The sequence below is a fragment of the Anas acuta genome, chromosome 6 (assembly GCF_963932015.1).
Source record: "Anas acuta chromosome 6, bAnaAcu1.1, whole genome shotgun sequence".
NCBI classification, from domain to species: domain Eukaryota; kingdom Metazoa; phylum Chordata; class Aves; order Anseriformes; family Anatidae; genus Anas; species Anas acuta.
This window is the reverse complement of record NC_088984.1, coordinates 15,010,247-15,038,061: the sequence shown is the minus strand read 5'-3', so window position 1 is coordinate 15,038,061 and position 27,815 is coordinate 15,010,247. Positions and strand designations below refer to the sequence as shown.

The 27,815-nt window shown below is 39.8% G+C and overlaps 2 protein-coding genes across 11 annotated transcripts in view; one reads left to right on the top strand and one right to left on the bottom strand.

The window, feature by feature from the left end:
- Positions 1 to 4,310, top strand: part of ADCY5 (adenylate cyclase 5) — a 214,705-nt gene extending 210,395 nt beyond the window's left edge. For all 4 annotated transcript variants that reach the window (XM_068687512.1, XM_068687513.1, XM_068687515.1 and 1 more), the window contains exon 21: positions 1,741 to 4,310. In XM_068687512.1, coding sequence (XP_068543613.1) covers positions 1,741 to 1,869 — 129 coding nt within the window. In that variant the 3' untranslated portion in view covers positions 1,870 to 4,310. The remainder of the gene's footprint in view (positions 1 to 1,740) is intronic.
- Positions 3,168 to 23,479, bottom strand: SEC22A (SEC22 homolog A, vesicle trafficking protein). Of its 7 annotated transcripts, none has more exons than XM_068687525.1 (12): positions 23,349 to 23,437; positions 22,490 to 22,559; positions 21,010 to 21,238; positions 19,006 to 19,209; positions 16,823 to 16,986; positions 15,549 to 15,743; positions 12,742 to 12,860; positions 10,218 to 10,283; positions 7,060 to 8,623; positions 6,040 to 6,980; positions 4,480 to 4,589; positions 3,168 to 4,220 (listed from the first exon to the last, which is right to left on the bottom strand). In XM_068687525.1, exons 4-9 carry the CDS (start codon positions 19,185 to 19,187, stop codon positions 8,423 to 8,425), a joined length of 927 nt encoding a protein of 308 aa, XP_068543626.1. In that variant the 5' UTR covers positions 19,188 to 19,209; positions 21,010 to 21,238; positions 22,490 to 22,559; positions 23,349 to 23,437; the 3' UTR covers positions 3,168 to 4,220; positions 4,480 to 4,589; positions 6,040 to 6,980; positions 7,060 to 8,422. The 7 variants fall into 7 exon arrangements, with proteins under 7 accessions (XP_068543626.1, XP_068543625.1, XP_068543624.1 ...); XM_068687524.1 differs by having other exon boundaries at positions 4,528 to 4,589; XM_068687523.1 differs by lacking the exon at positions 4,480 to 4,589.
- Positions 23,480 to 27,815: the final 4,336 nt, after the last annotated feature.

Here is a 27,815-nt window from a genome sequence, read left to right as displayed (position 1 = left end):
GTAGCATCAAGCTGTGCCTTTTAATTTTGACCAATGTAGCAACCTTGGGTCAAAACCTTGCTGTTTAGTTCTGTAAGTGTTGAGCTGAGCTCCTTCCCTGAGTGACTCAGTGGCGCTGGGCACACCGTCCTGCTGGGATGCTTACCCACTCACGCTGGTGGCTTTGCTGTGAGGCTACATGCACGTGTGGGTTGTTTTCTTTTCCAAGGACTCATTGTCAATGGATTTCTGTATGCCACGTCTCTGTTCACAGTGCCATCTGTGTTGTGAGGCTAGCAAGGAGCTAGACGTCAGTGGAATGAGAATGTAACACTGGAGAGGGGACGGTTAAATGGGTTAATGGAAACTGTCTTGTAATCAAACATCTTCCTGGCGTTCAGGCAGTCACCTTTCTATTGATTCGGTTTTGTTGTCCTGCTTTTGCTGAGCCAAGGCCCACTTACAGATTGTCATTCCCTAGGAAAATACTGAAGGGATGTAAAAATAATGAGTAACTGAGGTAAAATCCAAGAGGGGAAGCCATGCCATTTCCATCCAAGTAAGCTGTCAGTTAACTGATCAGTATTTATCCAATGCCCTTTAAACTTTCCCACAAGACAGTCCCTGAACAACTTTCATTTGAGTTAAGCAAATCAGTGCAACAACATGCCAGCAGTATGAAGCCAGAACAGGAAATATTTAAAACCACCTGAAAAAGGATGAGAAATTACAAAGTCAGACAGGATTCAACATAGAGATAGGATTTAGCAAGAATTTGCTGCTGTTTTTATGTAGTCCATTTGCTAGTGAAGTACTTAGAGTTTGTGTTTATGAGTGACTCAGACAGGGCAGGATTGGACTTTCCAAAGATGTTTCATTGTTGTTTTTGTTTGTTGTTGTTATTTGTTTTGTTTTGCTTTTGAATAGCATCTGCTGTAACAGCCAGGTACTAGGAAACTGAGAGAAAAGTAAGAGTGATGGAGCTGTCAGTGGGTCTAATAACTTCAAGCACTTTGAGTGCTGTATTTCAAAAGCTTGGGGTGAGGTTAGTTAAGGTGCTTGATAGGATTTTGTAAATTAGGTAGCTGGGAGGAATGATTTACCCAAAAGTTCAGTTTTGTTTACTTAGGCTCCAGAAAACACTATGCTACACCTTGCTGCCTCGTTAGGCCCTGAACAGCTCATGAAATCTGGCCTTCAACATTCTGTTATTCTGCAGCATAATTATTTTTGAATGGCATCTGCCCAGAGGCTCTGCATGCTGGCTAGGGTTCCGTTCATTGGCTCTTTCTCATTGCCCACTACCTTCTCCTCCATAAAGCGGCCCCCTGAATGACTCCTGAATTATATATCCACTATGTAAATTTTTAAAGCCATTTTTGAGGACTTTTGAAGTATTTTAACCCATTTTCCTACTACCTCTTTGGTGACATAATGAGTGCAGCTGAGTATCCTGAACTACCAGGTGTATTTTAAAAAATGTGACTCGTTTCTTTCTTTTTATACTGTGACCTCCTTGAAAAATATGGTTCTCTTCAAATACCGTACTCTGTGCGGCTTCTGTAGTTTCTCAACTTTAAAAGTCTGAGTTTGTTTTGCAACTTGTGCCAATTCTTTAGTCAGTGATTGATATGAAAAAGTCAACTCAGAAACAAAACAATTGATCCTACTTTAATTTTACCTGAGGACGACTCCAGAAGCAAGTGAAAAAATTGCATGAAAAGCATGACAAGCGTACACTTATTCTTGTTTATTTTGCAGGTAACCACAGACATGTACCAGGTTCTAGCAGCCAACAACTACCAGCTGGAATATCGAGGGGTCATTAAGGTCAAAGGCAAAGGAGAAATGACCACCTACTTTCTAAATGAAGGGCCTCCGGTCAGTTAGCGCCAACTGCAGCATCGCTCAGAGATGGAATTTGCATTACAGGAGATTGTGAACCGGAGAAGAATCACTTTTCGGCAGTGAATCTTACAAACGCAACGCAGTTGAAATTTCACACAGCGACTCTAGAGCTGGTATCAGCAAACTCTTTGGCCACCTATCATGAAATGCAATCAACAGAAACCATCTTCAATTTGTTCCTGGCTGAGCGCTAAATCAACCAAAGATGCGTACTACGGCGTTCACAGATAAGAATTTGGAATCTTTAAAAGAGGCTGCTACCACAGGATGATACAAGAAGCTATTTAAGTATTTATTGACGCAACACAACATTTACTTGGTTGAAGGAATGTATGATTCACTACAAAGCATTATTTTGGAATGGATTTGCACTGCCATAATGTTTCCATCCCATACTGCCAGCTATTTGAAGTGTACCACTGTGCTTTTATTAGCTGTTTTGAATGGGCTTTCAAAATTGATAACCACCATTGCAACACACAACAAGGCCTTTTAGAATGGCATCATTAATGTTTTAGTGTGAAAAGACGTTTAGCTCTGGCCTTCTCTTTTCCCTTCTTTTACATGGCTAAATGACTGCTCTTCGGAGTGGAGCTGGCACATCTTGCGAAGGGGAAGATCAAGATAAAGAAAGATGGATCTACAAACATATTTATTAAAAAGTCTTCTGTGCTCTTCTTTGGTATATATCAGTTTACATGGGAAAGACTAGATGTAAACAAGAGACGTTGGGGGGGAAGGGAACTCCCCTGAAATTTGTTGTGTTTTTTTTTTTGTATTTTTTATTTTGTAATATTGAAAACATGGAGATCTAACAGAAATACCAAATTCTATATTTTGTAAATTATATATAAATTAGAAGGCAGGCTGTCCACACCACACCGAGGTGTGTTGGGAGGTGTATATAACCTGTTAGACTTTTGTGTAGTTTTTTGTGCATAATACTCTGAACACAGACTTGGCAGTTTTCAGATTATCACTATACAATCGAACAACAACAGGTGAGTTTCCAGGCTGGAGCAGATGCATTTTAAAAAGAAAATCCAGAAAAATCTACAACCCCAAAGAAGAGGAAAAAAAAAGATAGAGTAGTCACACAGTTGTTCAATGCAGCATTCATATAGAGGGTGGCATCTTAACAAATGGAAACAGGACCTATTAATTTAAGCTAATGAGACAGTATCTGTCAAGCAAGTTAAAAAGCTCTAAGCAAATCTTCTAATTAACTGTAACAGGAACTCATATAAGAAAAAAAAAAGATTATTTGAACTTTTCTTTAAAAAAAAAAAGAAGCATTTTTCAGAGCTGGATTAATAGAATCCTGATGATATGAGAGTTGTCTGATATTGTAACTGCCATTTGACATTACAAAGAACTATGTACTGCAGCATCAAGTTGACTTTCCTGTAGCGAGCACTTACTTAAACTGAGTCACATATTTTCAGTTCCGAGGAGTTAGGCGATTTTCAAAAAGAGGTTTTGATGGCAAATGTGTATGAGGTGAGCGACCTTAAAATACAGTGCCATTGATATCGTGTTGGACATCTTTATCACTAGTGGGGGTTTATGAATAGTTCACTGTTACCATTTATGTACCTTTTTTAGCTATTAAAGAAGAATCCCTTGGTATTTTATTAAAAAAGAAAAGAATTTAAAAGCTATATTTTTTATATTCTATGAGGGGAGAGTTTTGATATTGAATTTGGCTAGCACTAAAAGTGACTCCAATCTTTTGACGTTTAATAAAGTTCTTTTCCACTCTTCTCAGGGCAGAATTATTGTAGTACTAACAGCTTAATGATTGCACTGTGGTGGTAATTTATTTTTTTCCTACTTGACAACAAGAACAAGTGAAAATCCATGGGCCTGTCTTAATTAATTTGCCATATTGCTAAGCATAACCCTAGCATTAAGCCATTTAAGCACGAGCTTAAATGGCATCGCCCCTTGCCTTCCCCCTTCCACTAGGAAACATCTCTGAAAAGTATAGTATATTGACTTCTGTAAAACTGCCAAGTCTGCCCTTGTACTATACTTTTGCTCCTTTACATCCCTCCTGGTTTGCAAAATACTTAAGTTGCATCACGCCATTACGCATTTCTTCCCCATTCCACCCCTTTTATTCCCTCACTGAGTTCCATTCCCTCCCTGCCACAAATTCATTTTTAGGTTTGCTTTCTGCTTTATGAAAGTCTGCGGTCTTCTTACCTTTTGATTCATCTTATGAAGTTGTGTTGTCAATGAAATTTCAAGTCCCCGGTATCTCTAGCTGTGATTGTTGACAGTGTGTCATGATCATTTCAAGGGGTATTCACACACTCTTTACTCTGGATCTTGCAAAAATGGATACAGTTATGATTTCCCATGGAAATTGAAATCTATTTAAGTAATTTAACTATATTAAACACTGTTTCACTGGTAAAGTGTCTCTGTCTTATTTTAGATGCAGCTGGCTAATGAGGAGGTAGGCAGACGTTGTATAAATACACCCGGTTTCCACACAGAAACAGTCAGCTCTTGGCTAGCACTGGATGCCCACTGGGACTACACTGCTCCTATGCAGAGCCCAGTCCCAGGTCCTCGAGCTCTCACCTGCACAGTGAACACCCCCGGCTTCCCTCTTGCACGTCTGCTGTGTACCTGCTTATTTTGAAACATTGGCCTCAGGACAGCTGACAAATCCATGCTAGCACTAGGGATAGCTGAGGGAAAAAACAAAACAAAACAAACAAAAAAAAAAACACACAGTAATTTTGTGTGCTCCTGAGGACAGCAGCATTTCTGGTTTGAGCATACGTGGAGGGGGCTAAAAAGAGCATTCAAAATTGGCTTAGGACAAAAATCCCCAAGTCTGCCAGCTAAACCTAAAAGCTTGGACTGGGATGGGGGAGATGTCAGAGAGCTAGCTTAGGATGCAGTCTGAAAAAGGCTAATTTGGCAGATACTAGATAAAAGCAAAACAAAACAAATCAATTTCCATTCTCCATTCTCTTGACCATTTCTGTTATGAGTTTTTCAACTGAAGGAGACACAGCACCTTACTCAGGGGAGGCAGAGCAACTTTTTCTGCAACTTTTTCAGAAATTCATGGTTTCCTTCTCGTCCCTGAGCACCTCACCATCCCCTTACGTCCCACTTGTCCCCAGAGCTCTGCTTTCAGCGTGGTGGCCAGGCCCTGCTAGACCCGCTGGGCCCAGCTCTTGCTTTAAACGCACTTCCAGACACGAACACCTACTGCCATCTGTTGGTAGCAAACCCGTGCAGCCTCAGCCAGGTGGCGGCTTGCAGATAAGCAAAAAAACACAGCTTACAGATGAGCACAATTAATCGCTGGTTTGGCCAGGTGGCGCAGTGCCACACACCCACAGCAGAGCAGGCAGCAGGCAGGCCCCTGCCAGGAGCTCCAAGGCTGCTCCTCACTCTGAGGGTGCCCTTGAAAGGCCCACGGGAGGCCTCCTGAACAAACCACAAACTCCTTTCCCCTTGCGTGGCACAGCCCTGGAGCCCAAGCTCCCACAGAAACCACTGCTCACACATGCTTGGTGCCTCTCCTGGCCTTGGAGGGACCACTGCCGATGGATTGGGAACGAAATATGGGCTGAGGGACACCCTACCTGGGGCCCTGTGCCTGAGGGACAGGAGAGGCCAACAAGAACCAGGCATCTAGCGGCACACAGGGGGCTCCGCTTCCACTAAATTCCACAGAAAAATCAACTACCAACAGCCCTGTGATTCAAACTAAAATCACGTTGCACAAGACAACATTCATTGCCCATAAATTCATCTCTACAAGTCTAACTCTTGCATCTGGTCATGCCAGCAGGGAAGAGCTGAACTAGAAGGTTCTCCGAATGCTGGATTTTTACAAGCAAACAGGAAACCCTGGGAATTTTCAGTTTCACCTCTAACCTGGTCTGGCACGTCTTGTTTCTCATCTTATGCAAAATGTCAGCAAGTCCTGGTATCACAGTCAAGCTAAAGCCCTGTTTTTAGCACATAGCAATACCAAGTGATGAAGAATAGCCGTATTTACCAAGCACACACTAACCTGTCATTGTGAGGAGGGATTTTTATCAGTGCCATAAAAACAAGCACAGAAACAAAGACGCAACTGTCCTCTGTTGCACCAACAGCTGCAGTTGTTCATTTTACCTGCTAGTCAGCGGTTAGCTTAATGCCAGTGTAACCAGAACGGGAGCGTGCCTCCACACGTTGCGGCACAGCTTTCAGTCCTCAAAAAGGCATCTTTAGAAGCAGGAGGAAGAGAAGGAATCTCAGAATACAAACAAGGTTATCTGCTGACATATAAACCAGAGAAATGAGACAACGGAAATGTTTCATCTGCACAACAGCAGGAGTTAGAAGCGAAGCAGTCCGTCAGGGGTTCAGAAAATAGCCTCCCTGCCTATTGAGCAGGGCGAAGTGAAAGGACAGACAGGACTCTAGTTCTAGCCTTTGTGAGCAAGATGAAATCTATTTTTATACCTAAAAGTGAATATTCATACTTTCCAGCCATTGACTTAAAGTGGTGAAGGACTGCTTCTCACCTTTTCTGGTGACCAGCACTCATGGAGGTGCATTAAAGCAGAAGGCAAGCAAACCTCCCTGTGCTAAGCAAAGGCTGATTTCTGTTCTTTTGGATCTTTAAAGTATTTGTGGTTTAAACATCCCTAAGACGTGTATGCTTGCATCCATACCTCCTCTATGTCTCTTCCCCACTTTCCTGGTTCCCAAAACAAAATCAGACCACATTCACGAATGCATTTTTTTCCACTGGCTCAAAGTGGGAGGAAAGAGGCTTAGCTGCAAAGCACGTTTTCTGCAACACCAGCTCTGGGGGCAGCACACCTGGGCTATCTTCATGGTCTTGCTCAAACACCAGTCTCAGAAACAAGACATTATGAAAAATGCAATACAACTTCTGTTCACTTTGGATTACAATTTCATTTTCTAATTCTTCTTAGTTTTATCTTATTTTTGACTAAAACTACCTTTTGAAAAACTCTTAACTCCTTTCTTCTTGGTCACAGTCCGACTAAATAGCTTACTGAAGCACACACCACATTTTGATAAGAGGTACCCCAAATAGCTTACTGAAGCACACACCACATTTTGATAAGAGGTACCCCAAATAGCTTACTGAAGCACACACCACATTTTGATAAGAGGTACCCCAGGAAACTTGTCTAGAGCACAGCAAAACTCTGACAGTCCCCAAATCCGACACCACAAGCAGCCATGACAACCTCCCTATTAAAGCCTTTCTTTTTTTTTTTCTTCTTTTTCTCAAGATTTCAGTGAATCCTTACATTACTGCAGGTCACACAAACCCACCTATAACGATCTATTTACGTATTATGGAGCACCACAACCAACCATCATCTAACTGCCACAAATAAGGCCAATGTAACCGATGCCAGTAGTATATTGCTGCTATTCTGTGTTGTACATGTTAGGTATTTGCTGTTTGTTCACAAACTTTAGGAGTGTATGACTGTTCCTTTGAACACAAGTCTCTCTCAGTGAGGTTCTATCCCAGCACAAAACAGCCTAAAGCCAGAAAAAAATAAACAATATTCCCGTTAGGTTTTTTCATTTAAGCTAATCAGACTGATTTATTATTTTCCTGTCAGCACTTTTTTATTTCAGGTTTCAGCTAATCATTCACCCATTTCTAAAAGTATATAAAAAGAACAATAGTCCAACAAGTACAAGTCGCTCCAATTTACTCACCAGTCCATTTCCTTTCAACCTTTCCGCAGCTCAGACAGAGGAAGTGTGCAAAAGTCCTGGGCTAAGTGGCAGAACTTTCTAGACAATTACTAAAAAGAAACCCTGCCCACACAAATCACTTTCAAAAGATAATTGATAGAAAATCATGGTGAAAAAATGTGCAAGTATTTATGCCACTAGATGGAGAGCCACAGGTGCCAAAAAGCTGATCCCCAGAAACAGGGAGTTTCCAGGTAATGTCTTAATTAAGAAAACATTCATGCATATGTCAACGTGAAACAAAACATTCCCAAACGTTGTAGCTTACATATTCCAAATCTCATTTGCTAATATGCAATAGCATTTTTATTGTTAATTTACCCTATCCTCTACTGCCTCACAAAGGCAAAACTGATTTTGGAACTGAAGAGCTTACATGATATGCAGGACACATACTCTGTACATTCCTTCCATTGACATACTTTTGAGTGAAGCGTTTTCGTGCCACCGGTGAAATTCCCCAATCTCAGTCTCTCTGCAACATACACTTCACTGCATGATATGACCCTTTTTATCCTCCAGTTCTGTATTCTTTTGTGTCCTTGGCTGTTCCTTTAAAAAAAAAAAAAGTTTAACCATCAAGTGAAAAATGTCCACAGGCATCTTACATTGCTTTATTAAAAAAAAGAAAAAAAAAAAGAAAAAAAGAAAAAGGAACAAAACCAAAAAGCGCCATCCAGACAGCTTCTTCTTTTGGAGAACAGCTTTACATTCCTGAGAGTATCTGTTGGAACAAGACTGCCTCTAAGTGTTCCAGGACTTGTCAGACATTGTAATCAGGGGACTTTCCCTGTGGTTGTCGCAGTCGAATTTGTAAGGTAGAAAATGCTCCCACAGTCACATGAAAGAAGAGCTGCCACAGGTTGCGCAGTTCATACAGGTACATGTTACACAGGCAAATTAGCCCAAAAGTCAGGAAAGACTTGGCATTCCTCCAGCCCGTGTAATATACAAACAGGTAACACTGTCAGGAAAAAGAAGAAACCATATTATTGCATGGAAAACAGCTTCCACCACCAAAATGTCTCTGGTCATTAAGAAATTAAAACCAAAGCAAAACCCTAAATTAAACATGTCAGAACAACGTCAATTTAGCAGTTATGGAAGGGTGAAAGTACCCGACATCAACAACAACTCTCTCATACTAATTGATTAAAAACTGCAATAATGAGTGGCCCATGATAAAGGGAAGTGGATGTTCCTGGCAAACGCTGCTCAAAAACACACTCTTTGTTCCACCCGAGCAACAGAGAAGTACCAAGAGCCAGTGTTAAATCCTCTTCAGATGGAGGAGCAGGGAGGACAGGGAAAACAGCACGGCCCTGCAATGGGGAATACTCAGCACACGGCAATCCCCCAGCTGCAAGCCCAGCATCCTGCCAGAGTTCATCAGAGGATTAACTGGTGGAGGCAGACAAGTCCACACAGATCCACTGCCCTTCCTCAGGTGGTAAAACACTGATCATGTTTTGAGAGAAATGCACCACTCTACCTAACTCTACTGTGTTTAAAGTGTCAGTTTCTGCACAATGTGGTGTAATACAGAACATCTGGACTGCCCCCAGTTTCCTACCCTTTACTTTCCTACTACTGCAAGAGGAAATCTGCTCAAGTCTCTTGGCTCAGTTTTCTTTTCATCTCTAAAAGGACAGAGCTGTCCTGTGCTTTCTCGTGGATATTACTTTTACTTCTCCTATTATTCAAACCACTTCCTTTTGACCTCCACCAAAAAAAAAGTTTGCCCCCTCTGGATTCTAGCAATTTCCATCTGCCAAAGAAAGCTTTTACTGTGCTTCCAGGTAGATAACATCACTTGGGCTTACTTTGTAATCCAAATCTGCTCCCAGAGAGTATATAGCTATTCTTACACAAATTTTTAACAGCATTCATCATCAGACTATGTAAGTGTTCTTCTTAAGCATTTGCTATTTTTTATTAGTGTTGGAGAAATTCTACTTAACTTATTTTAATATTTTATTTTCCTCAAAAAATGCCAAGCCATTGTACACTTGTAACCCCAATAAATTGTATCGTTTGGCTCTTTATGGAAAACCTGCAGATGTGAAATGTAAGCACAAAATATCAGATAGGAGAAGGAGATAGTGGAAAGTGGCTGAAAGATTTGAAAATGAAAGAGATGCACGATAATGTATGAAGTGGAAGAAAATTACTGTTTGTAGTGCCTAGGTATTACTGTATTTACTTCAAACCCTTCCAAATAAAAGGAGCAGTAAAGCATTTGGTCAGATGGTTAGATCCACTTAAACTGGGAAACTATTACTTAAAGGAAACAATATAATCTCCATTGCTTGAGACTTTTGCAGACTAACTACACTGTATCACTCAATCAACTAACTGAAAAAAAATGTCAGCAACAGAAAGTGTATCGTATGAGTCTACTGTAAGATATTTTATGATCAATACATTAAAATGGAGCAGAAATTATTTTGATAATCACTCTATTCAAGTATCTGTGACATTTAGGAAAACCTGATGACATTTATGCATGACTGAGTGATGTTTCTAAACGAGTGAATTATGCAAGCACAAGAACGCACCTGGTACAAACAAGCCGCTGTTCCAAGAAAAAATGCAATAACGTAGCTGAAATCTTCACCTTCACTCTGTGAAAATAAAACAAAAAGCCATCACAGATCTTACAACGTTTCAGTGAACATATAGCAAACACATACAGCATGGAAGTTATTCATTATTACATTTTAAAATAGTCTTACAGAGAGATTTATAAGAATCCCTAGAATAGGCTAATCCAAAGAAATTAGCACTCATCATTGCGTATTTATCTCTAATAAACCACTGTGATCTGGAACCTGATTTGAAATCATGAAAATGTTTATTCACAGCAGATAACTAACACTGAGATTTTCAGAAGCCTCAGAGGAATCCCAGCTGGAGACTTACTTTCTGCAGATGCCTCTGAAAATTAACTGCCTTTAATATCAACTTTGTAGAACTGTGCCTTCCTGCAGCTTCACAAAATGGAAACAAAGCAAAAGGGAAACACACAAACTGGCCACTAGGGTGTGGTAAAATTCTACACAGAAAATAATGCAGGCACCTTTGCCTCAGTGGAAATGAGAGCAAACAAAACATAAATTTATCAGATTATTAGAAAATCCAGTTTTCTTGAAGGAAAATAAGGAAAAAGTTACTTGAAGTGATAGAACTTTCCACTCTGTGTTTAGAAAAAAACAGAACGACGACTACATATTACTTCCAACCTCCTCAAACAGGTTGCTTTTCAGTTCCTTTATAGCTAAGCAGAATAAATCTACATACTCAGTGATATTCTAACTGCATTTCAAACAAACACATGCAACAATCAAAAACTTTCCCAGGCTAACAATGGGTATGTGTGCTGATGTTCCCCCTTGCCAGCAGATTTCACTTTGGGAAGAAGGCAATCCATTCAGAGCTACAACTTGTTTCTGCCCAGTGTGTTCAGTGTGGAGCATTTCCATTTACAATGCTGACTAGAGAAAAGTCAGTATGTCTGCACCTAAAACTTACCAGCACAATGCAGTACATTCCTAAACCACACACACGTGCAGAGGCAGTGAGGCAGAGGTACTTGCTGCAGTACAGCTACAAATCATAACAGAGTTTTTCTAACACCTAAGTAAAATACTGATTATAAAGGGAACAGTAATTCGGGACAGAAGTTTTTGAATGACTTTTCAGAAGAAGTTTAATTAATCATATTTCAGATTATTTCTATTTTAGAAAAACCCATAAGATATAAAGTAAGCTTTATGGATTTTTGGTGTGCATCATTTGTCAGAAAGAAGAAAAAAAGTCTTCCATCTGTACTGCCATCTATTACCTCCAGATGCAACAGCATACAGCATAAAATGAATTGACTGCCCTATCATCAGTCAAACACATTAATCTAACACCTGCATACCTTACTGCAGCTGAGTTTTTTTTTTCAAGAACAAAAAACAAGTTATAGAACCATTAAAGAAAGTCGCAGAATTCTGTTCAGTACTATTCCTACAAGAGGGTACTTTAAATTCTATCCTAATTAAAAACTGAGAAAAATGTGCGCAATAGAAAATCATAACTAGGAATAATGTAAAGATACGCTCACTATTTATTTTATTTTATTTTAGAAAAAACAAAAGCCTCTACATGGAACACTTTCATTAACCTTGCTCTACTATTCATTAGTCTTCAGGAGATGCTGAGACCTCAAAGAATATTTTTTATTACATCTTTACACATTTCAATAACTATGTAAACTACGGGAATAAAGGTCATCTTCTTTACCCTTCTTCCATACAAAGTCCATTAGCTAGCAAAAGCATTGCAGTCCTCGTGTTTGTTCTAGCAAAAAGACAAGCTGTTGGCCAAGGAGGAAGATTCCCCTTCTTGTTCTGAAAACCTCCACGGAATTTTTAGTTCCTACAGCCATCAGTACAACCCTATAGACCTGTTTAACGTTAGTAAATCTTTTTCACAGTAACATACACAAGGATTCTGTGCATAGAAAGAAACTGAAAGTCCATTGGGAGGGTAAGAGCAGAGTTCACATAAGCAAATAAATGCTTGAAGGTTACTTTTGTTTTTTTTTTGTTTTGTTGTGTTTGAAAACAAGAAATCACTAGACAGTTTCTCTCATGTCGATCCTTTCAGAACAGAGTGAAATAAGCACTCTGTCTAAGAAGGTTTATTAAGAACAATTAAGAAAAAAAAATGTGGCCAGATTCTCAACAGTTCCCATAATTTCTCAGAACTGTTTTAAAACAGTATCTCTTCAAATTGTTTCATATGCTGGCATAAATTTTGAGAAAAGAGCAAGATGTTCACATAATCACTGCTGCCAAGTACCTAGGGAGGGAGTCAGACACCAACCTTCCACTGCCTTAACGAATGATCCATCACTCTCAAGAAGGATATTGAGATTATATGCAGCAAGTTTCACTAATAAAGGTCTGACCTCACAGACCATATTTGTGAAAATAAAACTGGCAAGACTCAGCTCATATAGCAAGCACTTCTAAGATAACAGTATAACTACAATGATGCAGAACTCCAAAATTCAGAAACATGATACAATACCTGCAGGAGACTTTCTATGGCATGAAAACCACGAATTAAATTCAAAGCCCCACATAACAGACTAAGTACAAACGAGACGATCCCTGGCAGAGTGACAGGTTCCAGACGCTGATGAGGAGCTGCAAATCAAAAGATCAAAATAAAGATATTAGAAGTCAAAGCAGTATTTTAAGAAATATAGAAAAATATCAAATCTCATTTTTTCCAGTGTCTTCTATTTCAAGAGGTAACTGAAGCAAACCCCAAAACAAAATTTTGCTTCTTAAAGAAAAAACACTTTAAATATATCAACACAAGGTCTAGAAAGGAATTAAAGCATGTTTTTCTTCAATGCATAACTGTCTTATTATATTTAATCTAACTCAATATATCCAATTTATTCAGTAGGGTCCTGAAAGCCGCTTAAACGCACCAGAAAATCAATGGCAAATGATGCACTTGCTGCTGAAATTTGTCCACAATTAGTAGCCAGGTAATAAGTCACATACTTAAGAGCTCCTCTCACAATCTCCATTTTTCTTTAACTCTAATGCATTAGAAGAATTATCAAGACTTACTTAGCTTGCTCACTGAATGGAACACTATGAGGCAAAGCCTATTACATTCCCCTAACTTAAAAAAAAATAGATACAGCCAACGAGTACTACTCCAAAGAAGACTGCTCTGAAACTACAGCTAATACCGATCTTACATCCTTGTACAGACCTTCCAGATACTGCTTAGAGGTCTCTCACAAAATATGTTAAAATTAAAACATATTTTCTTTGCACAGCAACTCCTTCAGGCTTATCTAGGGTCACAAGCACATAACAGTTGCTTATGTTGCTCATTATTGTCCCTTTCCATAATTAATAAATATGAAAAAAACAATGAAAAACTCTAAACAGCCTAAGCAACACTGAGAAAACAACAGGACTACTGAACCATACTTAAATCGCTCTGTTCAAATCAACGAAGTGTAAAGATGTGAACAATGAGGTTAATGAACCGTAACATTAATAGAGAGAGGAGTGTCAATCCTGGTTGTATGCACTGAACAGATCCAGGAAAAAGGCTTTCCAGTTTATGAAGTTACAGAAACTAAACAAACAAAAAAAAAGACAAAAGCTATTTCACACTGATAAGCAGGCAGGGCTGTCTGATTACCGGTGTGCAGTAACTTAAAATGAGTTCAGTTAGCTCATTTGTGCTATATTTAATAATGAACTTAGGGCAATACTACTAGTAACAACCACGCTGTTACGGTTATATATGGTATGTGCATACCATACAGCGAAGGAGAAACTTTCAAGTCTGGCCACCAGAGTGGGTAGTAAATATCCAGGGAGAGTTCTTTTCAAGGATGGAGAGAAGTGATGATAGCGAAGAATTATGCAAGTATTAGCAGACTTGCTAAAAAGACAGCCACATTCACAACACTATTATTTAATAGCATCTAAAATTTGAAGAGCTAAAGGAGGAAAGTGCAAACCTCTCATAATGCACAGCCCTTGGACAGTGAGTTTCTACAGCAATTCAAGGAAGGGAATGGATAACTGAACAGAGAGATGCGTGGAAAGGAACATACCTTTCAAAACAGCATGCAGTAGATGATTAAAGATACGTACAGTACTGCTTAAAAGATTCTACTCCTATAAACAATTTAAATATCTTCACACTTATTTTCCTAATTTCCCAGAATTTCTAGTACTCTTAAATAGTAAATATTGAAATTGTAAGTTATTTCTACGCAGTTCAATAGCGCTTAGAATTCTCAGGATCAAGGCCCTGGCAGTACAGATAGGGCACCCTAACAATTCTGTTTCTCATTTTTAGTAGAAAGTAGTTCTGTCTCCTAAAGGAATCCTTAGGAATAAGCAATGTAATTAGGATGATACCACAGTAAAGAGATCCTATTAAAAATATATAAAAGCACAAAATTAAGCTGATTTCTTATATGAAAGACTTTAGCAAATGTTTAGCTTTAAAATAGCAATTCCCACCCTGACACTGTAAAGTGAATGGCAATGGTATGTGCCTGCCCAGGATAAGCAAGGATTTGGGAAGTTTCAAGTTTTCTGGCATACTGGGAAACATCTAAATGTGGGCCTCAAACCGATTCAGAGCATTCACTTGATACCACAAGCCTTAAACCCTGCTCAAGTTTTACTCCAGTTAAAAACCACACAATGCCACATGTACCTCCTACACATGGTAAATTAAAGATTAAAAAATAAAAAATAAAAAAATCAAGACCACTTAAATGAATGAATGAATGAACGTGACAAGTTTATATGAAATCGCTATCACTGACCTCATACACAAAGCACTTATTTTAGAGAATAGCTCTTTCAGACACCACAGCTCTTTGGAACTTCACCTTCACAGATGCTTCCTAAAGCAATGCCCCTCTCTCCAGCTGCTCTAACTCATAGCACTGATCTTAGCTTTTGTCACTGGATCTCACTGGGCAGAAACAATCAAAATTTTGATAAATATTAAGAGGTTAAAAAAAAAAAGGATTATGTTAAGTGCTCGTCCTGTTTTGCTTATTTTCATGTGGTTAGTTTTCCCTTCAATAGCCTGTCCATTAAATAGGCCCTTTTCTCTCTCTGAGTGCCTTGCAAAGAGGAACATTTAGAGCATAGAACACGACATCTAAACTAAAGGACGTTATCTCATGACAATTTTATGCTTTAAGAAAACCACAGTGAAAAACTTCTTTTTTTTTTTTTTTTTTTTTAAGAAATAATGTCAAAAGAAAGATTAATTCTACCACTCTGCATCTGTGACATTTAAGGATACAAATATGAAAGTCTGAAACTTACCTGCAGATATCTTACCAGTCCCCTTATACTCTGCTGCAGATAGATGTGCAAATCCATTAGCTGAGCCAAGTTCTGACAGGGAAATTTGATAAGGTGGCCTCAGTTTGATTTCTGTCTGCATGTCAGCAAGATTCATCTTTGTTGACAAAGAACGTGTGTTGTTGTATCTCTGTTTGGTCCTCTGAATGAAATTATCTGTGTAAAATTTAAAAGAAAAGTTATAACCCTATGGACTTTGGTTAATTAAGTAATCTTAAACCATGCAGCTTTATGTACTACATACTTCACAAATTTAAATACACTGTTTGAAATGATTACATTTATCTTGGAACATTCTAATGCCATTTCTGTTTTGTGGCTAATATATCGTGTGCTACTTTATTCTGCAGTCAAAAAAATCTAGCTCTAGAAATCTAATTACTTAATAACTGTGAATAAACTAATGACTTTTCACTGCATGAGACTGAATGAACTGCTAATACAATGGATTTACTGCACTTATTTTGGCTTTGCTGAGAGGTTATTAAATATCCTTATGAAAAAATCAACTGCATTCAAGTATAAACGTACGTAGGTATGAAATGTGACTGCAAAATATTCTGACTGAGAAAATATAGTATCATATTATACAAATGTAAAGATTGCAGTAGAACTCTGTTCTATGTTAACAGCTAGTAAAACAAAGGCATAAAAAAGGGTTCAAAGACATATTTATAAGGAAGAAAAAGTCATACAAAAACGGTTAATAAAGAATTGACTGGATTACAGGAACTACCAAACAGTTATTTCTTTTATATTAGTTTTATATATAATTTCCTCTACAACTGCAGTTTGTTTTATTCTAATGCATTTTATAAGAATACTTAAAACAACTGTGTAGTATTAAAGCAACAGATTAATAGAATCCATAAACAGCTGTTATCTGGTGTACATGAGATTAGCTGTATTTGGAGCTTGCATAACAGAGGACTAAATGCCTCAGTATATCCTAAGACAAATAAAAATCTCTCCCTTTCATGTACTGAACAAAAACTGCTGAACACCTAAGAGCCAACATGAAATTGCAGTCTAGTAGACTAATGTGCAAAGAAGTTTTTGGTTGTTTTTTTTTTTTATTGACCCTAATGGGAGTTAATTAAGATTCTAAATCCACCTGACGTACAGCAATAAACTGCCTTGTATAGTTTTGTTTTGTGTACATTAAGTTGCACATTTATTTAAATATTCATTTATCTTAGTATGAGAACAGACATAACAAGAAATCAGATCTTTACCAAACTCTATAAAACAGTACGGTCTGACAGCGGTATTTGTCTTCATCATGTTGTAGGTAGTGATGAACTCTTTCTGAAGCTCATCCAGGAAGCAGAAAGCCAGGACACTGGGATAATTTTCAGTGCACAACATCATGTAACTTACTCCCAGAGAACTGATAAAACTGTAATTGAGAAAAAAAAATCAAATTTAAATCTGGGTAACACATAGCTTCACTAGTCTGATCTCGTATTCTGTAATCAGAAAAGCAAAAATCTGTTGTGGGGTAGCAAAGGAATTAACGCTTACTGAAAAGTCAAATGGTATTCTAGTAGAAAATTAATTTAGTCAAAAAGCAAAAGCTTATCTTCAGAGAGCAGGGAAGGGCAGGTGGTTCTTGTTAAAATACATTAGGAGGACACAAAACTGATCCAAAAAGTAACAAACACCTCATTCTCCAGAGAGAGTAAAGATGGCCAGAGTTGGCAAATACAAAATCAAAATTTAATACACATAACCCTATTGCGTTTAGGCAGTTCATTAGACTTCACTTTTTCATGACACATATTCAAATTTTTTCAAGATTTTGACATATAAAACCTACACCATTAAAAATATTCAAAGGTAAGTCATAAAAACCTCTTGATTAAGCTGTATCTCTCATTCTCCAAAGGTTTTTTTTTTTAATCCAATCAGTTTACAAGCAGAATACAGGTGAGGTTTAAAAATATTAACTATTGACTTTCTTCAACAACAGTTCTGCATTTTACAGATGATTAAAGAGATGATTCAACACATTAATTTATTACAGGAAATATTTACTTCATGTTCCTTACTTATACAAAGAGAACCTGCATTTGCCCTGTGTTTGTATCTGCAATGTGGAAGTATAACAGCAATTCAGAGCAGTACGGATACGACATACACATTTTGTAATGTCTTTACTCTTGCTTACAGAACGATCACATAACATGATGTTTAAACAAGAAAATGCAGGTGATAGTTAGGAACTTATTAAAAAAAAAAAAAACAACAACAAGTGATCAGTCTTGGAAACCGCAACTCATCTTAAAACATCAAAATAACAAATGGAAATAACTGTAAGTTACCATTCAACAACCAGCTAAAACACACAGCTACTGACCATGTGTTTTTTTTAACAAGCACTGGAAGACTAGCAGGCAAGAATACAGAAAACATTAATTTCAAGCATGAAAATCAAATTTAAAAGCCTACTAAAACAAAGGGATGCACAATTTCTTGCAACTGAGCCATCAGCATACTTTGATACTGCTTTTCCAAGAATGCTCTTGCACTGACACAAGGAATCAAAAAAACATTGACTGGCAAGATTTAGTCCGTGCTGGCCCTGATCCTGAGCAATGCCGGACACTCACACATACATGTGGGATATGACAGACACTTGCATCTCACGTGGGAGATGGAGAAGGCTGAGGAGAAAACCTTCTAGGACCAGGGAGAGGTGGGAGAACAGGATGAATAGTTTGTCTGAGAATAGAAAATCACAGCATGTTTTTAACCAAACTCACATCAACGTATTTATTTAGATTCAGACTCCACACGCTGCCAGTCGGGATAAAAAACTGTTGACACAACCAAGGCATGAAAAGGTATGAAGACAGAAAAAGGAAGAAGCACAACTCGTTGCCTCAGCTGAGCGCACAGTATGAAATAATTATCATGTTATGCTACTTTTTTTAGATCACGTTTTCTCTGAAATCAACAGAAACTCTGAAGTTACAACAAAAGCTCTGCAGGGCCTAATTCCATAACAACATACACATGAGGTTTCAAAAATACTGGGTTATAAATGTACTTGGGTAATTTTTAAGCTTGTGTAGACTAAAAAGAGAAAACAAATACTAGTTGAACTAGCATGACGAAGAACATATGTGACGATTTGCACGTGAAAAACAAACTCAAAATTAATAAAAATGCTCCTAGTAGGTCAACAACTTCAGTATTAATAAAAATATTGCCTATTTCAAGCTAGAACTTTCACTGAAGTAGGACTAGGCTTCAAACTCTCTACAAATTCTCCATTTTTAACTTCCGATACACAAGAACTACTGCCAAGAATTACTCTCATTTTGATTAATCACTTCTATCATACAACTGTTAACTTTAAATTACAGACAGATATAAACAAGGATATTACAAATACATAAAAGAGAAGTCTTACTTTATGTTATAGTGCCCAGTTTTCAAAGTACATCTGTCAGGAAGCTGAGAAAGTTTCTTTGAGAGCATTTTAAAATACTTCCTACATTCTTGCACTCCTGTGCTTTGATCGTAATCAGTAGATGCAGACAGTGGGAGTCCATCCCTCACACGGACCACAGAGGCAGATAAAATCATAGACATTGCCAACAGCGTTAATGACAACCTGAAAAAATACAAAATAAACTTAGAAATATAGATGAATCAGAATTAAGGTAGAACTAAAAGGAGTTAACTGCGATTAACCTACCTGTGCAAACTGTATACTGGCTGAACCTTAAAATGGAACACATAGATAATTTTCAAACCTAACTCAGACTAAAACCCTAACAGCATAGGATCCATTAGTCTATGTGAAACACAAAGTAGCAGCAAAGTTAAAAAATATATATTTGAAAATGTGACACTAATCTGAATTCCATAAATCCAGGGTGATACTGTACTTACATTCTCCCTCTTTAGATCTGCAAAATGGGTCTATCAGTATTACACAAGTACTGAGCAGTTTGAAATGGCACTCACAAAGCCCATGTGCTTTTCCATTATTCGTCATTTTCTAAGCATAACAAATAAAGCTTTGTGAAATCTATCCTTCTAAAGAAAAAAAATAAATGTGTATTTAAACATTTCCCACACAAAAGGTGAAAAATTCTAGGAAGCATTTAACAGCATGAACACCTAGCCTGTAGACAGTCTTTCAAGACAGAAGACACATTTAAAACTTCCAAGTTCTTCAAATCTTATGTTAAAACAAAACATCCAAAAGTTTAGTAAGACAAGCTCTATGCAGATTATTTTAAGAGGCTGATTACTCTGACAAGTGGGCGAACTGCTAGAATCTATATGAAGCCAAAAGCAAACACTTCCTTACACAACTTCTAACACTGCTCTACTGACTCCTACCACTTACTACACCTATCACTTCAGAAATTATGAAAAAAATAGTTTTTGCCTCCCTCAGATGATGCTCCTGAAGTTTCATATAGTCATAAAATTAAACAGAAAACAGATTTATGAATACAGCTGAAATATGCTTTAGTGCACAATATTGACGTGTTTATAGCACCTTTCAAACCATGACATTAACGGCGCTTTACAAGTCCTAGCAATTCAAGGACTGTATTCTGAAACTTCGGAATCCAACTTTTCCCCAAACAGCACTGCCTCTCTGTAAAAGAAAGGAAATGGCTGTTTTCCCCTTGAGCTCTCCCCTTTCCAATTCCCTACTCCCCAGAGGTCATACATAAAGATATTTATGAAATAATAATCGATGGTGAGTTTTTCAAGTACATTTACAGCTCAGAAAGACACACGTATAATTCCATGTTGTGATTTCTGATTTGAGAAACTTGGCTTCATCAGCAAACTTTAACCTGCTTTGAGACACAGCAAGTCTGCTGAGTAAGTTCCAAACGAATATCGTTCTAGTTCTACTTCCACAGCATATCAGCCTTCCCCCAGATTCGTTAACGCGGCAGAAGTCACTGTTGCCTGTAGTCTCCTGAGTGCCTTTGAGCTTTTATAAGGTACGCTTGTTTTTCACAATGTCCCTAGAGAATTCCCTGTCGTACAAAATGCTTTGATCAGCAGCATAACCAACAAAAAAGCAGCCACCCAGAATTCCCAACACCTTCAGGACTTCCTAGAGGTAAGCATTCTGGAAATTTAACCTGCAGTCCTAGAAACTTTAACCTATCTGTGTTTAAGTTCATGCACACGCCTCCAGCAGGACAATTCACGTGGAATACGCAGAGCACACATTTTCTTAATTATACCGCTAACCACACAACCATGACAGCAGCTCCAGAGCATGACAAAATTGCAGAGGAGCTCTCCATAGCAGCGGTTCTCAGACAATAACCATTTCTACCACTTGGGGCCCAATTCTGGGAGGGAATTCTGGGAGCTACATCAATATAAACATAAGAACAGTAACGCGAGAACAAAGTTCCTCTCAGTAACTTACTTGCACAAAATGGAATTTCATGAATCTGCATTTCCTCTGATGAAGCAAGTAACTTCATTAGCACCTAACATGAAGAAAGGAACATAACTCCATGTCCTATTTCAGGAGAAGGTAGCAAGTATGACAGCACAGCAGAAGAATCTCAGAATCCTGTTGCAAGCTCTCAGAAGAAAAAATATTGTTCTGGTCACTTCTTAAATGATCTTGATTATAGCTCATGTTGAGTTATCTGATGAGATAAGAACAAACAGAAAAAAAATAATAAAGAAGAATGTATTTACTGGCTAACAACATTCTTAAGCTCTTTTTGTGAGGTCACATTGGAAAAGCCTGAATACACCCCAAAGAGATTATTCGGATGTAGTCAAGCAAGGAAAAAAAAAATATTAATAGAGTAACAAAAATATTAGTGTTTCTACATTCCTTACGAGAAGCTGAGAAATCTGCAATTACTTCAGCCATTTAAACTAGGAACAAACATGTATCCACCTGTACAGTCCATTACTAACTTAAATAATGTAAACTTTTGACTGAATTCACCTCATACACTAAGTTTAATTAATTTATAATCCACCCCAATTAGAAACCCAAACACTTTAGAAAGGTAACACCACACAACCATCCCCATATTTCCACAGCATTCAGATTCTCAGTGCTCAGTCTAACATCAGTTGTTTTACAGTTAGGGACAAGGGAAGTGTCACTACCAAAAGGATGTACACACTGGCAACAATGCGAACGATAAAGACTGCTTCAGACCCCTTTCCCATAAATATTTGCATAAATCTAGAACAAAAATAGTCACTTTCTTCAGAACTAACATTTAGAGAAGACAGGCCACCATGAAAACCTGCCGGTTCTCTTGACTTTGTACTATGAAATCATACAAAGGAAAAATTGTATCTGTCTTAACACCAACAGATAACCAGCTTCTGTTACTGCCATTTAAAAAACCCACCCTGTGTAAAGATGTACTTCTTTCTCAGCCTCCTTAAAGCAGAATCAGAAAGGTACCCAAGAAATTAAGTTAATAAAAGAAGTATTATTTTGGTTTCAAGATCACATGTACGTACAGAGGTATGTAGTACATACACTGTAACACAACGTTCAGCCTCGCTTGAAAATACATTCACACAGAAGAAACGCTTACCAAATCTTCAAAAAGAAAAAGCTACTTTACTCAATCCTCAAAACAACAGCACTTCACACAAGGCATCAAGAGATAAACTGACACGTTTTGAAGAAAGAGTTTTAAAGATATGGGACTGGTTTTAGAACTAAATTTAATTTTTTTTAATCATCTATTCAAAACTGCAGATATTAACTCACCCTAACATTACAAATTCCACAGCTTTTCCTCAAAAAAAAGCTTATATCCTTTGAACACTTCCCCTCGCACGGGTAGGTTCTGAGCCTCTGACAATGATTGACAGGGAGAGTTTGCTACAGAAGCATCCTTCAGTGCTCATCCTGGTCTCACCTTTCCCCATGTGCATCTGCTTCTGGTCAGTCTACTGATTTCACCTCACAGCAATGCTTAGCGGCTCTTCCTGCAAATGGAAATTGGCAGAACTCAGGAAAAAGAAAGCCACAGAGGAACCTGGCCACAGGCAGGAAGGCGTGCAGCTGGCTGGCCTGCCTGCTGCTGTTCCACCCTCTCCAGAACCATCCAATATACCACACGTCAGCCTCCCCTGCGCTCACAAACAGGAGCTGCCACGTGTGGCTGCAGCTTCATTTCTTCCCATGAGACAGATGATGAAAAACAGAGCCTGTCTTACCACGACTTTTTTTTTAGAGAGAGATGCAATTATTATCTAGTTTATTTACGTGTCATGGTGGCACTTAGTCCTGAGACAGCACCTGTAAAGGCCTTAGGAAGGGTTTATATAGCAGTACTGCTCATAAATTGATCTTCCGATTAGTGATCTGATAATAATTGCCTTACAGTTATCTGGGGCCTCATCATAACTACTTAGGAGCAGGCGATCACCTCTCTTTTCTTTAAAACCAGCCTAGTTCCGCAGATACCCCCCAGACACCGCAGGCAGCCCCTGACCCTCAGCAAGCCCCCCCTCCTGCCCTGACAGCCGCCGGCACCCCCACACCCGCGGCGCCTCTCACCAGCCCCCCCGGCACCACACAACCCCGCGTTCCTCCGGGCCCTCACAGCATCCCCGGGCAGCAACCCTCACCCCCTCCCGGCACCCAGCCCGCCTAACGACACCCACCGCGACCGGCCCCCGCCACCCAAACCCGAACCGGGCCTGGCCAGGCCGCGCTAGGCCCCAAGCAGGCCGCGTTGCCTAGCAACGGCGGAGGCCCCGCGGCCGCCTCACCGGAGCGCCGTGGCGGCGGCCGCTGCCGCGCTGCACGCTGGGTACCGGCCACGTCCGCCGGCGGCGGCGGGAGCGCCGCTCACGTGACGCCCGCGCGGCCCTGGGGCGTTGCCATGGCGACGCGCCGGGGCCGGGCCTGGGCCTGGGCCTGGGCATGGGGCGGCCCCGCCTGGCGGGGGCTGGCCCTGAGCAGGGCGGGGCCGTGCAGCCCGAGGCGGTTTGGGGTTGGGGTGTGCTGCTCGGGTGGCACCGGGTGATGAATGCTTGGTTTTCACTCTGTTTAATAAAGGCTTTTTGGACGTGGCACTGCTTGGCACCGTGTGGTTCGTGAGCGGAGTGGCTGGCGTGCCTGCGGGTCACGGAGAAGTGACACAAGTGTATCACCTTTGCACATTCCCAGTCATATAACAGTCAAATAACACTGACATGGAAATAAACATGGAAAATCCCATTACCAAGCCCAAAGTGAGACTCCCTATTTTACAGCTTTCCTCACCAGTGCAAGAACATTTTTCCCCATTACTCTTCATCATTACTGTTTCCCTGCAGTTTCAGTCCGCCAGCTCAGCTCTCCGGGGAAGCAGCCTGTTTCCTTGCTAACACCCTTTAATTTCCCCGTCCGCTGCTGGCTGAGCTGCACAAGGGGCTGCAGCACTGCACAGCGCCAGGTACAGGCACCGAGCCGCACGCTCTGGGCCTTCTGGTTCTGCTCAGCCTCACTCCAGAGCAAGGTGGCCAGCAGGGCAGCACTAAAACACAAACTCTCCAAATTCAAGTCTGCCGTCTCTGGGCAGCATCACTTGGGAATGGACACCCACAGCAACCACAGGTGCCAGTGCTGTGGTAAAACCATCTCTCGCCCCAGCCTCAAGGCAGGAGGTGTGAGCCTGGTGCCCAGTGCTGTGGTAAAAGGGCTCCATAAGCAGCCTGCCACACGCTGCTTGTGCTGTAGCCTATTTGAAGTTAGTATCTTGGCCTGCCAGGAAGAAACTGTGTCCCTGACGGGGTTTTGTAGAGCTGAGCACAGGAACATCTCAATCCTGACTGAGGAGGCACAACTGCAGTGTATGTTAGGAAGATAATACACTAATCTAAATAATTTCTAGAGAGTCCTTATCCTGTACAAACAGAGTGCAGAGCATTACAAGCTGCTACACAATTTAACAGGGTACGATAGCATCTACCAAATGCTGAGAAGTAGTGATTGCTTAATTAGAGGCTGCCTAAAGGTCTGTGATAAGTGCATACGTGTGTCATTTTAATATTTCCAGTTCTTGTGAACTGTTTATCTTTCAACCCTAAAATTCTCCTGACCATTTGTAAATGCTTTGAAGGCAAAATGACAAGCATTTTACGTTTATACAAAAAGAACTTGAAAAATTATATACACATCTATTAATTAATACTTACACATTCCTAGGGAAAAAAGAAAAAGGTAATGTTCTTTATTTTCAGGTGAACCTGACCCCAGGAGGTTCAACAAATTGCACAAGGTCACTGAGAGAGGCGATGGCAGAGTCAGAAGTGAAGTTGCAGCTCGAGTGCTTCCAGCTCTCACAGTGAACTTAAATCATACCTGTTATTTAAGAATTTGCATGGCTAACAAGCCAGATACATTTTAAATATCTTTTTTTTTTCCTTGTCCCACTGGCTCCCCTAAGACAATGAAACAGTAAAACATTGTTAGAGGGTACCACACAGGGAATAAATTAGGGAAAGCTGAAGCAAGAGATAAAAGTAAGATCTGTAAGAAGTAAATCCAGTCAGTACAAAGGCAAGTCAAGTGAAGGAATGTAGGCATTCGGAAAGAAGGAGAGAGAAAGAGATTAAGAGGAGCACAAAAGTGGGTATGGACAGCTCCAGAGGTTGAAGAGAAGTGGTGCCAGGTATGTCCCTGTGGTGTCAAAACCCTCAGAAATGGCAGTGAGGAGCCTTTCATTGGTGCAGCAAAATAACAAAGCCATGTGGCTGCTTAATGTGCCATCAGCCAGCTGGAGATAAAAACAGCAGCTGAGACAAGTTAGGACGGGATTTTTCTCACCAAAATTGCCCATTGTGAAGCTGTTGCTTTTGCCCCTCAGTCACTGCAGGGGGAGCCAAGAGGAGCAGCTGGGGTTTTGGATGACTAGAGGTAGGGAGGATAAACTCGTGGCCTCTCTATGCAGTGTTTAAGCATGGTTTTTAAAAAAGGTCTCCCAGAGGAAAAATAACCAACCTGAGGAGATGGCAATAGTTGTGCTCCAGTGATGGAGTCTCAGGAGAGGCACAGAGGCCAAAGGACCCTTAAAGGTCACTCAGAAAATTCTATCTCAGCTTTCTTTGTAGCAAATTAAACTATTAAAAACCCAGTGGGTGTGGAATATACCAGATCTCTGATCCATTTTGTAACCCATTTTTATGGGGAAAAGTGCTACCATATTCCTTAGCCTTTCCTGATTTACACTAATCAAACCCAAAGCCTTTAATCTTTTCCTAAAACTTATGTTTACCAAACATCTTTATAATTCTGTTGCTCCTTTCTCTGGGCCTTGCCAACTTTTTCTATATCTTTCTTAAAGTTTGGTGCTTGGTGCTGGGGATTTAGCTGGAAACCATGCTAATAATGCAATAGTGTGCTTTCCATTCCTTCTACAGAAATGCCGATTCTCATAAAAACATAGATATATCAAATCAGTATCTATTAGTTTATGTTCAGTGCAGCCCAACTTCATCACGAATGCTTAAAACTCTGAATCAAGCTCCTGACATCATGACATGGGCTAAGAACGCGTGATATTCTAACAGCTCTGCACTCTAAAAAAAACTGCATCCGATTTGAAAGGTTTTAGACAAGCTAATCACATGAGCTAAGATTATATTAGTTCAAATGACTAATAAGAAATTAGAAAAATTAATACCAAAGCCATTGCTTTCCAGGCTTACGAGCTGCTCTTGCTAACAGAAGTGTGAGCAAGGTCATGAAAACTATCAGCAGAATATCCAGTTTATTTCCTTGCTTCTGTTTTAAATGCTTCTCCACTGATTCAGACTTAAGGGCCTGTACTAGGCACAAGAGTTTCTTTCATGCAATGATAGTGTTTAATTCTCAAGGGCTTTACAAGTCTGAGGCCACCTCGTAATGTCACATAAAGTATCTCAAAGGTAATAAATGCAAATGATAGAACAAAATAGCGTTATCCCAATGGCCCTTGTTGCAGTAGGCCCCAGCATGATCTCCTGCATAAAGAACATCATATTTCTGAAAAGTAATCTTCATGCTGCATCTCAATTAGTTTGAAAAGCGGCATGTTGTTAATGCATTTTTATTTACAAGGCCATCAGCATTTTGGGCTTATGGAAATAACACAAGTGAGCTTCTCTGATGATCAGATCCCAAGCCATTCCTACAGTAATGATCTCTCTTTGGGGCTTTTCTACTTTATTCCCTGTCTGGTAGAAAAAGCTGATCTGGAAAGCCATATGAATATACTCCTAGCACACATAATCCCTTTAGTTCCCTACATGACTGTAACCGAACACGTTGCAGACTTTTTTTGTATTTAAATATTTTCACATGACGGAAAGTCCTTCCAAGCTTATCACTTAATGAGGCCAAATATTTCATTAGGAGCCATTTAAACAATTATAATAAATAAGAATATTATTATTTGCTAGTAAAATTGTGCCATAAACACTCTTGTTTACATTCAAGGAACTCTTAGTCCCTGAAGAAATTTGTCTTTATGATAATAGCTACAACAAACTTACTCGTGTAGGAAATAAACACATATGGCTTTGTAATCCACAGTTAGGATGTTCTATTTGAAATTTAATTCAGAAGGATATAAAGGTTTCTTAGGACTGAAAGGATTATTAGGGGCTGCAATATCTAATGCGATTATAAGACAGAGGTGGTAGCTCACTGTAACAAACTCGGTAAGACATAGGCATATACTAAGGCACAGGCCCACAAGGACCTTCTGGGTTATCGAATCCAGTCCCCGGCTACTACAGGCAACTGGATCAGATAATCCATTTCATACATTTTCTGAGCTTCATGCTAAAACTAGGTATGTTTTTGTGCCATGATTTGGTACTGGGCTAACATAGCAAGGGTTTGGTAGCAGGGGGCTACAGGGAGGGCCTGTGTGAGCAGAGCCCAGCAGCTGCCCCACATTAGGTAAGGGCCAGCTCCAGCTGCTCCAAACAGACACGCTGCTGGCCAGAGCTGAGCTACAAGTGATGCTGCTTGGGCCTCTGGGAGAGCAGATTTCAGAAAGGGAGGAAAAAATGCTGTGCAACAGCAGCTGGGAGAGAGAGGAGTGAGAAATGTGAGAGAAGCAGCCCTGCAGGCCCCAAGGTCAGTGCGGCAGGAGGGCAGGAGGTGCTCCAGGCACCTGAGCAGAAGTTTCCCTGCAGCCTGTGGAGAGTCCCCTGGTGGACAGGTGGATGTGGCCTGAAGGAGACCTGCAGCCCACGGAGAGGAGC

Coding starts and splice junctions, on each gene's coding strand:
- SEC22A (XM_068687527.1), bottom strand. CDS start 19,187: ATGTCTATGATTTTATCTGCCTCTGTGGTCCGTGTGAGGGATGGACTC. Junction 10,284..12,741: donor CCATAGAAAGTCTCCTGCAG/GTATTGTATCAT, acceptor TTATTTTCACAG/AGTGAAGGTGAAGATTTCAG. Junction 8,624..10,217: donor CAGCGGCTTGTTTGTACCAG/GTGCGTTCTTGT, acceptor TTTTCCTGACAG/TGTTACCTGTTTGTATATTA.